The following is an 11,988-nucleotide window of genomic DNA, read 5'->3' as shown; positions in this document are numbered from 1 at the left end:
GGAATTCCCAAACACTCTTGTCGCGAGATTTGGAACTTCAGCATGGCGGTTCTCCTTGAAACGACGCTGGGCGATATTGTTATTGATTTGTTTACAGAAGAACGGCCTAAAAGTAAGGAAATGAAGTAATTTCCAAATAACGGCAGCTAATTTCGTGAAGTGGTTGCTGGTTGAGTAAACTATGGACCAGCTGAATTACAGAATAACTGGATGCTAGCTAAGGCTATGTTAGCTTGCTTGCATCCTTTTCATTTGTTTATTTAACATTAGCAAACATTTCATGATAATTCAGTAATGGCAAGAAAACTGGAATAAATTAATCCACATTATTTTTAGCCATACGTTCTTAACGATGTTTAGATGCTAAGAGTTAAGTGTTGTTAAGGATTTGGAATATTGAGTGTCTGTTGTACTCTAACCTAACGTTATGCTCTTTTCTTTTGAAGCTTGCCTCAACTTTCTGAAATTATGCAAGATAAAGCACTACAACTACTGCCTCATCCACAATGTTCAGGTAAACCTAAATGTTCCCTTGAACACGTCTGTAACAGAGCTATAAATCCATCTCAAATATTTTCAGTTGAATCAAAGCGCAAACTTATCCGTTTGAAAAGTTCAACACAGACATTTCAGGCTACTGTTCATATATGGACTACATTATCAAAGTTACGTTACTTTTTGAGCTCATGCGCAGGTGTCCTGGGCTTCTGAACAAGCCCCAAAAGCCACCGCTTCACAAGTGACAGGTTGCTCAGTGAAGTCTGTGGGTTCCTGAAAGGGACAACTTACAGAATGCAGAGAGGATAGTTCTGATAGTTTGAAGGGTGTAGATAGATTATTGCGTTCGGTTCCTGTAGCAAGTCAATGTGGCGGGTTTCGTAGAATCTAAAAATACTATAAACAATATTATAATGGAAATGGGAATCTCACAAGCTTTACCATAAGTGCAAAACAAAGTAATTATCTGCGGGTGTAAACATAATGTCAAGGCAAACAAATATCCATATCTGCAAAGAAAGTTACATTTGGCCTGTGTGGAGGTTGCATAGGCTTTAAGCCCCTGGAACATGTTACACACAGCAGCAGACAGCATTGTCACAGAATGAACGCGGACGGTTTGGGCTGATCAGGTGCTCTTGAACACACTGAGCTCTTCTAATTTATCTGTCCAGCTTTGAGATCATGTCAGACGTGCTGCAACAATGTGTCTGTCTCCTCCTCAGAGAGACTTCATTGTGCAGACTGGAGATCCCACAGGGACAGGGCGTGGTGGAGAATCTGTCTATAGGTCAGTCGTCTTCATCGCCGCTGTTGACAATTTTTTTACACCACTAGTTAAACACTTTGACAAATGTTCTCTTCTGTGTGCGATTAGCAAACTCTATGGGGACCAGGCCCGCTTTTTTGATGCAGAGAAAACGCCACGCATCAAACACAGGAAAAAGGGGACGGTTTCCATGGTTAACAATGGAAGTGATCAGCACGGTTCTCAGGTGAATAAGATGAACATTCACACTGTTGTTTGTCCTGCAAGTTGCAAAAATGTAGCAGAAACAACAGAAAAGCATGTACTAGTTTGATGTTTTCACTTGATCAGTCAAATTTAAAAATAACTTTTTATAAAACAGCTGATTAATTGAAGAAACCCTGGACTACAGTTTCATACAGTAGTAAGTCTTGGATATGTCCAATACAGAATGTAGTATTTTTACGCCTTGTTACATCGAACCATGGACTTCCTGTCTGGTCTTACCAGTTTTGCTATTTTTGGTGTGATAGATGTTGTGACAAGTGGTGGACAGTGTTTTTGCTTTAATAGCATAAACCATGTCTAATTTACAGATCAAATGATCTGTGCAGGATGTGTTACATGATGAGCTTAATCTGTCATTCCTGCCCTCAGTTCCTTATTACCACGGGTGAGAACTTGGACTACCTGGATGGAGTCCATACTGTCTTTGGGGAAGTGACAGAAGGCATGGATGTCTTGACCAAAATCAATGAGACCTTTGTGGACAAGGACTTTGTCCCATTTCAGGATATCAGGTGAACTAAGAAAAAAACTGCCTATGTAGTAAGCAGCCAAACTTTTTACTGCGTTTCATCAAGTCTGTACCAGCACTCTGTATAATCACAATGCAATTGAATCCCATCTAATCTATATTCGAGCAAATGTGTTTTTGAAGCTCTATTTAAGTTTTCAAATGAAGGTTTTAATGTCTGTTGTTATTTTAGCAATCCTAAAAAAAACACCTCAATTTGAATAGTGATTTGTTGGATTAAATAAGATCTTCTTTTTGTTAATTAAAGGTATAATGAGTAGGATGATTCTGCGCAGCCCTAGCCTGTCTATCCAAAAAACATCAGATAAACATGGCATAAAGTTTTTATCATGAGATGAAAATGTCCTTTCGCTGCAGGATAAACCACACAGTGATCCTGGATGACCCTTTTGATGACCCTCCTGACTTGCCAGTGCCTGATCGATCACCTGAACCTACCAAAGAGCAGCTAGATGTGAGTGCAGTGCTGCTGTTGATTCATTTTTTCCCTCTCAGGCAAAAACATAAAGCTGAAACTGACACTTCAGATCACCCATGCTTGGCGAACCTTATTTGGACAAATAAACACGAAAAATGTATACAGTATATGTGAAAACAATATAAACTGACTACGGTTCATGTGCAGAGTGGCCGAATCGGAGCCGATGAAGCGATCGACGATATGGATGGGAAAGGAGCTGAGGAGTTGGAGGAGAGGTTGAAGGAGAAAGAAGCCAAGACTCAGGCCATCCTGCTGGAAATGGTGAGAAGCAGAAATCTTCTCTCAGCCTTCAACTGAAGATACCAAAGTTGTAGATATCCTTCCACTCTTCTTTCTTTTATTCCTCCAGGTGGGCGACCTCCCTGACGCAGACATGAAGCCTCCAGAGAACGTGTTGTTTGTGTGCAAACTGAACCCAGTAACCACAGACGAGGACCTGGAAATCATCTTTTCTCGCTTTGGGTCCATAAAAAGGTGACGCCAACCTCCAAATTCTACAAAATTTAGAATTTCTAAAGAAAATATTTGCGATTTGTGCTTACCTCCTAAAATATTTCTCATGTTACTCTGTTGTGTGTAGCTGTGAGATCATCAGAGACTGGAAAACTGGAGATTCCCTCTGTTACGCTTTTATTGAGTTCGACAAGGTGAGTGTTTTAAGTGTCTCCTTGAGATACAAAATCTAAATTGTATATGTGCATAGATACTACACAAAGTATCTGAGGCTTATTCACTTTCTTTCTGAGAGTGAGGTGAGAAGATTAATATTTATTTAATTACTGCGTGTCAAGTATGAACCTTGAGTCCGAATGTGATTAGCCCAGCTTAGCATAAAGACTGTGAATGGGGGAAGCAGATCACCTGCGTGTATTGTCAACGTGTTTCTGTTAGATCTGTATAAAAATGTAAAAGCAACAGTTTGTGATTTTGTGCTTATTCCCTTTATTTCAAACTGTTGAACTAGGGTAACTTTACAAGATGCTAATAAATTTACAATACATCATCCTACCTGTAATGATGTGTTTTTAGAAATGCATACATTCTGAAGTAATCATTTAAAAGTGTAGTGTTCTGTGGGTTTTTTTTATAATGTGTTACGTGAAAACGGAAGCAGTTTCCCAAATCAGGGAAGGACCCCTTTAAAGTCTGCTGTCCAAAACTGGTATATGTTATAATGGATTAACAAGCCTGTCACATTGTTGAGACTCCTCCCCTAAATGTCTTCTAGTGAGCATTTAATTGACATCCACAACAGGCCTCAGTAACCCACAATCCATTGTGCACACGGGAGTTACTTGTTTAATGGTGTGTTTAAGTGGTCCTACATTGTATCTATTGAAAGTGACAGATAAAAACCCCATCAGGATGTGATCTCAGTCACGAACTTCACTGTTGGAGTTTTCTAGCAATCATTACGTGCAGAATTATGACAGAGAATCAGAGTATAGAGAAATTAACCTGGTACATGGCTAGCTCACGGTCCATTGTTGAAATAAAATGTTAACTTGTAAACCTGGGAGTTTGCCCCAATTTATGTATTTAGCACTCCCCCTGTGGTAAATGTGTGTTTACGCCTTTGAGTTAATGATGAACATTTTCATTAGTTTTGTCAGTGGATTAAACTGGTTATGGTGAATCTTCTGTAGGCGGACTGCAGGATTTGCCGCTGGCCCTCAGTCCTCTGAACACCTTCGACAATGGACTGTAAATAGAAGGAGACAACACCTGTAGCCAAAATCTTAAGAATCAGTGCCTTATCAAACCATTCACTGAGCCCTCGTGCTCTGGGGATTTGGGCATTGTCGTCCTGTAAGAAACCACTCCAATCATTCCTCTGTGGGCATATGTTGACAGATATATTTGAAATGATAACAAGGACAATCAAAACATCAAGTCAGTGTCAACTGCCTGGTTAGTTACCTGGTTAATTAACTGGTGATGGCGTATAGATAAGATGCTTGCCTTTGTTGTGGGAGACCTGGGTTCGATTCCCACTGTGAGACATCCACCATTGTGTCCCTGAGCAAGACACTTAACCCCTAGTTGCTCCAGAGGCGTGTGACCTCTGACATGTATAGCAATTGTAAGTCGCTTTGGATAAAAGCGTCAGCTAAATGAATAAATGTAAATGTAAATAGTGCTGGTGAAGTGCAATGAATATTTAAACCATTAGAGGGTGCTGGGCAGTTAGATTGTGTGTTTTCACTCAGACTTCTACCAGTGACATCCAGATATGTGATAAAATCATGTTATGAAATATAATTAATTGTCCTTGCTACAAAAGTTGTCATTATGAGTATGAAGATAAAGGGACCCTAGGGGGTATATTTAATTCAAATACTCCCACTGTGGACATATCCCTTTTTACAGTATGTACTTCTTAAACTCTGGTTGTGCATACCAGATGCCCTTCCATCACTATGTTAAATTTCTGAGCATCTGGTTGAAGCAGTGATCTGGCACTTTACAGCAAACTTCTCTATAAACACAGTCAATGAAAGCCTTTGTTGTTGTTAGATATCTGATACAAAGTGAAGGATCTTTTTTTGGAAATGATTCATTCTATATCCTTCCAGTTGCTGTAATTCACTTGCAATGTTTTGCAACATTGTTTTTGGTTTTCCTGGTTTGGAGAGGAACCAGGGGTTTGAGGAGATAATAACTTCAAGAAAGTTTTTTTGTAGTGTACCAGATGTGTGAATCTTGAGATTTGTTTATGTAGTTGAAAGTTTTGACGTACTTAAACATAATGGCCATAAAGAAATAAGAGCTGCCGTGATTAATTGATTTATACAGATAGACAACCATAAACTGAGTCATTAAGTCATTTTTTCAGCAAATACTCCAAAGGTTCTCTGGTATCAGCATCTCCAGTGTAAGGGTTTCCTGTTTTTTCTCTGTTTTATGTGTAAACTGAATCTTTTGGAAAATTTGGAGTGTTGCTCTGACAAAACAAAACGCATTAAGACGTCACCTTGAAAATTGTAATTGACATTATTCATTGTTTATATAATTCTGTCTCATTTGTATTCTGACTGTTGTAGAAAATAATGTGCAATTTAATCAGTTATGGAAATAATTTAGTTGGAAATAAAAATAACTACCAGTTGGAAATTCATATTTTGAGTCAATTTATTTCCTAAACAAGCTGTATTGCTCTTCCTACCCTTTAGGGTAACCCCTTTAACAATTTAAGTTGTTAATTTGCTAATGACGTTATTAGATCTCCTGTTTTCTGCAGGACCTGGCATTTACTTCACACTACAGTTCCTGTCTTACCTCTTGGATGCTTTCTCTCTCCACAGGAAGAGGACTGTGAAAAGGCCTACTTCAAAATGGACAACGTGCTCATAGATGATCGACGCATTCACGTAGACTTCAGCCAGTCAGTAGCAAAGATTAAATGGAAAGGGAAAGGTATTCATTCTGAATATTTCTCAAAATGAATACAGCTCTGACATTGTTTTGTAAGGAGAGACCTAACTCATGGCCTTGTCTGTTTTCTAGGTGGGAAGTATACTAAAGATGACTTCAAAGCCTATGAGAAGGATGTGGAGAGTCGATCCAAACTGGCTCTCAAGGATCAAGTAAAGCCTAAACAAGAGTATCCTTGTGTGTTAATAGGATGGGATTTCATTTCCACTTCATGTCATAACCAAGCAAGAAACGCGCATCTGAAAAGTGAATGCAATGCTGCAGTGCCTTGAACCTGCATTTTTTTCTAATGGGGGGCAACTCCACTGGTATCGTATAGAAGTCTATGAGAAATGACCCTACTTCTCACCTGATTTATTACCTCAGTACACTTTCCTAATAAGTTTATGGTCTGAATTGCTAGTTTCAAATCTTCTTCAACACAGCATGATGTTCATTTTGTAATTTATGGTCATATTTAGAGGGAAATAGACAATAAAGCAATGCTTAGCCAACCTGTCAATCAGAGCAATGCACATCCCTATTCAGCTCCACCCTGTTGTCCAAATGTGGTCTCTTCTGGTTCCAAACAAACAAGATGGTGACAGCCTAAATAACAACAGTAACAGGCTTCAAAACAGTAGTCCACAAACCAACAGGTGACGGGCGGCTACATCCACTTCTTTCATACAGTCTATGGTCATAACATACAAGTCTGTGGTATTTTACTGTACAACCACTGTTGTGGTGGCCTTTTCACAGTTTGATATGGTGAACCTTTCAGCACTGACATTTTCAACTTCCTGGAGATTTCCATAACTTTCCCAAAAGTTCCAAGTATGACCTGCTAATAGAGGAGGAAGAGGAGGTGTCGAGCCATCGCCACTCTGAGAAGAAACACAAAGAGAAGAAGCACCATCATTATTCAGATGATGAAGACAGCAGGAAGCCCAAAAAGTACAAGGTATTTCACTTCATGGTACCTTTCACATATTCCCTATACTCTTTAAATGTGTTAAGCCAACACAACCATATTGTAATATAATGTTATACTCTCCCTATGATAATTTAAACAGTTAATTTGTACTAAAGTTCACATACCCAAGACACCTCCAGCTTCTATAGTCCATTCCTCCTGAAGAGTGTGTTATGTGCAGTTTCTTTTTATTTCTGCTTTTACGGCAGTGAGGTGGTATCATCTTGAAGCTACAGAGAAGCTGATATAGAATTCAGATTTTTCAAAATCTGTTAGGTAGGAATACATTTGATGTACTATGCAAATCATCACAAGTTACAAAGAAGAAAAAAACTCCACAGTTTATTCTGAACTTTCAAGTCCAGACTCCCACATTGTATGAGCATTTGAATATATGTAAATGAGTGCTACATTCTGATTGTCTCTGGAAATATTTGTAAAAATTATTCTGATTTTATGACGTAGAAAAAAACACAATGGCAGACGCTAATTGTTGCGTCTTTGCCATTAAATAAATGGCAACTGTAAATGCTGGTATCACATTCATACAACTCTTTTTTTGAATGTATGCTGAATATCAAATGTGTGTGTTTTTTTTTAAGTCACTTGTAATAGGTTCCTTGAATTATTTTATAAATTCAGCAAAATGTACAGGATTCACCTGTAACTGTCCTTGTACTGTTCAATTTTGCCAAAAGTCTCCAGGTCTACAATAGTGTCTTCACTCTAACTAGCTGACTAAAGAACTGTCAATCACACATCCAAGACAACACCTAGGGTTGAGCAATATTTCATGTTAGGGCTTTCCCGGTCTGTGAGAAAACTTCACAAAACAACTGAACTTTTGAATCAGGAAAGAAAGATGTTACAGTTGAAGTACAGAAAAAAACAGGGAAGCAATTAATACGAGAGCCACAAACACTTTTACCTAACCTTGTTCACAGTAGAGATTTTTTCCAGTAAGCATGTTTACTAATTTATCTGGATTGTTGTTGAGTAACTCCCTCAGACCTGGAACAGTGCCTTATGTAAAGAAACCTTCCAGATAACTCAGTAAACCTGATTCCTTGAACAGGCCCCTGCATGCCCCATGTTCACACATGGGCACACACCTACACACAGCCTCCACCTCGTAGTCTCAAGTACCTTTACCCAGAGTAAACAGTGAGTAGAAGTGGAAATGGCTATTAATTAACTGAAAGTTTTTAATACTTTATTTTCCTTTTTCTTTGGCAACAATGTGTCTAAGTCTATAAATGCACTCATTCTGCAGCCCTCATTAGACACCAATGTAATAATTAATTTCCACATAATTAGCTGGTAAATGTTTTACCCTCTTTAGCTAATGTACTATAATGGTGCTAATCCAATACTGACATGCAGAGAATCTGAGGCTGATAGTCGGCTGATGGCCGTGCAGTTCACACTAAACTTGCCGTCTTGTGACAGTCGTTGACACTACGTGACTGTTCGGTGACAGGGGGGCCTGTGATCAGGAGTAAATCATCGGTCGCCAGTGTTTGTGTGAACTACACAATGGTGCATCAAAACGGCTCCCCAACACATTTCGGACACATCGCCGTCTGCCAGATATCTAGCATGCCAACCATCTGGAGGAGTCGGCTGTCGACATCCACATCCAGCCAATGAGAGCAGGCAGCTACTTTTTTTATTGCAAGACACTTTTTACTCACCTCCAGCTCTCTGTAGCTGAGACCATCACTGCTACCTGCCCGTGCTAATCCATTCTTTCACCCAAATTCTTTGTCTTTATAATTTCTATCTTTATAATAACAGACAACAGCTGTTTCGTGTGTAGGTTCGCATCATTTCCCGTTTCACATTTCACGTGTGTCTTCTTGACAAAACGTGGTTTGGAGACCAGAGTCGAGTGACACAGCTGCTCTCAGCTCCTGTAGTGAATCATGTTTTATGCATTTCACTGATCATTTACATAGTGTGAACACCACGACAACTTCAAGACTCCCGTCACAAGATGGTGAGTTGTGTAGTGTGAACGGCACGGCCATCGGCTGATGCTGAAAGTTGTGTAGTCAGCACCAGGCATTAAGGAGTTACCTGGCTGGTGGCCAGGTAATTAACCAGGCAGATGACACTGACTTGATGTTTTGATTGTCCTTGTGGTCATTTCAAATATATCTTTCAACATATGCCCTACACACAGAGGAATGATTGGAGTGGTTTCTTACAGGATGACAATGCCCAAATCCCCAGAGCACGAGGGCTCAGTGAATGGTTTGATAAGGCACTGATTCTTAAGATCTTGGCAAAAACATGTCCCACTAAGAAAACTAAAATTAATAACATTTTCTTATTTAAAACAACCAGGGTTGTTGATCTGAGGGTCTTCTGCATAAATATTGTTTATTTACATGTACTTATTTTAAAAATTATAAATTGTCTGATTTTTTTGACAGCCCAGTAGCCACAAAATCCATTGTTCTCAGACAAGAGATTTCATTTCAATTTGATAAAAAAAGGAGGAAAAAATAATTTTAAATGTATATTATGGAGGCCAGATGAAAGAGTAGAGTGAAAAACCTAGAAGCAGTGGATTCAACACTTATTGCTCTTATTTTAGGCCAGAGGCAGCTAGCAACAGAGGAAAACAAGATGGCTCCTGGATGTCGATCTTGTATGTCATGTTAAAAAGTATGTTTTTGTCACCACCGTCAGACGTCAACACTGTCAAGTTTTATGTCTGACAGTGAGTAACACATAGGTTGACGGTGTTGACAAAAACATCCAAATCATACACAAAGGAGGCTTTAATACTATTTATGATCATAATAAATAGTAATGGCTTTTAATGTTTCATTGACCTCTATGTACACAATACATAATTTCCCCAATGACTAAAAACTGACATACAACACACTGCAAAAGAGAAGGACCAATTAATAGGCTACTACCACCACCATCAGCTCTGTGTCACCACCGTCGGATGGATCTTTCTGCGTTTTTAATTTACATGCTTACAATCTATTCCTACAATGCAGTTGATTTATTAAATTTATGGTCACTATGAAAGGAATAGTTTTTTTGTATACTTAATGCTAATGATGAACGTTGCATGATGTATAAGTTTGTAAAAGAGTACATGAAATAGTGAACAAAAGTTAATATTCAACATTGAATAACATAATGTACCTATGGTGTAGACACAATGATTTTAAAGCTCTAAATCATTATAAGACTAAATAAATAAGAGGCCAAACAGGCAAAACACATATTTTATGAATTAATTACAAAATCAGGAGGCTGCACCAAAATATTGCTAGACTGGTGAGATCTTGTACAATAAATACATAAGTTTAGATTTCTTAAAATTACATTTTATTTCTTTTCAAAATTGAAACCTGTTTTATCCAAATTCTCAAGAATCAGTGAAAGATGAAAATAATGTGACCTTCAGTCACCAGATTTTGGTCCGACGTGTTTAACAGCGCTCTCCACTAGTGTTGTAGTCAAGTCCGCCCAAACCGAGAACAAGTCAAGACCGAGACCAGAGTTTATCGAGGCAGAGTCTAGACCCTAGACTTTTAGTGGCTGAGACCAAGTCGAGGGCAAGGGAGGGCGAGACAGAGTCAAGACAAAGACCAGTGCCCCACATGACACACAGTTTGTATTATTTATTATTGCAAAGCTCTGACTCACCACTGTGAGCTATACTCTTTGGATGGCCTCCTCTGGCCGCCCATAGGCTCTGTCATTGGTACACCTTCATATACAGTATAAGGCAATTCTTGGTCTGCTGCCATAATACCTATGTGTTCTTATTACACAGAAAAGTAATGTGCAACACTCTTTGTGTTCCCTGGACTACTTTCTGTGATAAATACCTGTACGAAAACTGGAAAAAGGCCATTTGTGTATACTGCACCCTCAGCATGGAATACGTTGCAAAAGGAATGAATGAATTATCTCAATAGGACACTCCTGGTTAAATAAAGGTTTTAATTATGGTTGTTTGTTCCTTAATTTGTCACCTGTCTATAATTTCATGAGATATCACACTTGACAATTTGTCATAATTATTACCTTTTAAAACCACCTTTTAAGCTTGTACATTACTGAGTTTCCATATAGTGACCAAAACCGTCTATAGCGCTTGTTTTATTTAAAAATGGCAGTATTAAATGTAAATAGAGAACATAAGTGCAACTACTTCCAATAGTTAGTCTTAAACAAAACCTTACTCGCCTATTTTTACAGATTTGTCTTTCAAATCAGCAGTTTTTACACTAATGTGTTCTCTGACATTTCTAGGACAGTGAAGATAGCCGGCGAGACAGAAAGACGGGACGCCAGCGCTCTCGATCCCGCTCAAGTTCCCGCTCTAAAGACCGGGACCACAAACACAGCAAGTCCCGGGTCAAACATGGGAAAGAGGGCCGTGATAAAAGCCACAGCCACAAGGACAGGAGCCGCAGCCGCTCCTCCAAGAAGTCCAAGGATAAAGACAGGAGTAGATACAGATGAGGGAGAGCAGCGAATGAAAGATGGTTCTCCTTACCTTTTATTGAATATATTTCTGTGACAGGAGAGTGGAGCCACATGAATTCACCATGAATTACATGGCATTTCAATATTTACAAGCCTAAACTCCTGGCTTCCTTTAAAATCACTTGACTTTGGCTTTAGGAAAAAATTCAACAATTATCAGGTCTTTGTCACATTGTCTTGAAGAACAAAATAGTTTAAGACTTTTTTTTTTTCTCTATTAAAAAATTACCCAAAATGTCAAGGCTGTTTCATGGTTTTTATCAGTTATTTATTTCAGTTCAGTTCCCTCTCTATTATTTACTTCCTCTGCACCTTCCCCTTACCGAACACATGTGGTAGATGATTAATATCTCACCTTTGACTTCAGTTTCTAAAAGCCTGAAAGTGTTTACATTCATTAAATGTAGGCATGGAAAATGACTGGGTGGAGTGTGTCACCACAGCACACGGAATTCACTGGTGTCTCCCTCCACCCACCTCATAGAGCTGGGGTGATACAATATCTCAACGTCTAATTGCATTAAACT

The 11,988-nt window shown here is 38.9% G+C and overlaps 1 protein-coding gene across 1 annotated transcript; it reads left to right on the top strand.

Annotated features, from left to right (window-relative positions):
* The first annotated feature begins 5 nt into the window (after window positions 1–5).
* ppil4 (peptidylprolyl isomerase (cyclophilin)-like 4) lies at window positions 6–11,701 on the top strand. The gene is made up of 13 exons (XM_038726643.1): window positions 6–112; window positions 447–514; window positions 1,224–1,288; window positions 1,376–1,493; window positions 1,904–2,046; window positions 2,421–2,517; window positions 2,689–2,805; window positions 2,894–3,018; window positions 3,125–3,191; window positions 5,850–5,961; window positions 6,052–6,148; window positions 6,790–6,922; window positions 11,225–11,701. Exons 1-13 carry the CDS (start codon window positions 43–45, stop codon window positions 11,435–11,437), a joined length of 1,425 nt encoding a protein of 474 aa, XP_038582571.1. The 5' UTR covers window positions 6–42; the 3' UTR covers window positions 11,438–11,701.
* Window positions 11,702–11,988: the final 287 nt, after the last annotated feature.

This window comes from Micropterus salmoides, unplaced genomic scaffold, assembly GCF_014851395.1.
Source record: "Micropterus salmoides isolate LMB-PRFRI ecotype aquatic unplaced genomic scaffold, ASM1485139v1 Ms_hic_scaffold_18, whole genome shotgun sequence".
Lineage (NCBI taxonomy): Eukaryota > Metazoa > Chordata > Actinopteri > Centrarchiformes > Centrarchidae > Micropterus > Micropterus salmoides.
Note: the sequence above shows the minus strand (reverse complement) of the source record. Positions and strands in the feature narration are given on the sequence as shown.

Excerpts from the sequence above, each read along its gene's own strand:
- ppil4 (XM_038726643.1), top strand. The coding sequence starts at position 43 with ATGGCGGTTCTCCTTGAAACGACGCTGGGCGATATTGTTATTGATTTG. Across the intron at positions 515-1,223 it reads GCCTCATCCACAATGTTCAG|AGAGACTTCATTGTGCAGAC; the intron begins GTAAACCTAAAT and ends TCTCCTCCTCAG. Across the intron at positions 2,047-2,420 it reads GTCCCATTTCAGGATATCAG|GATAAACCACACAGTGATCC; the intron begins GTGAACTAAGAA and ends CTTTCGCTGCAG.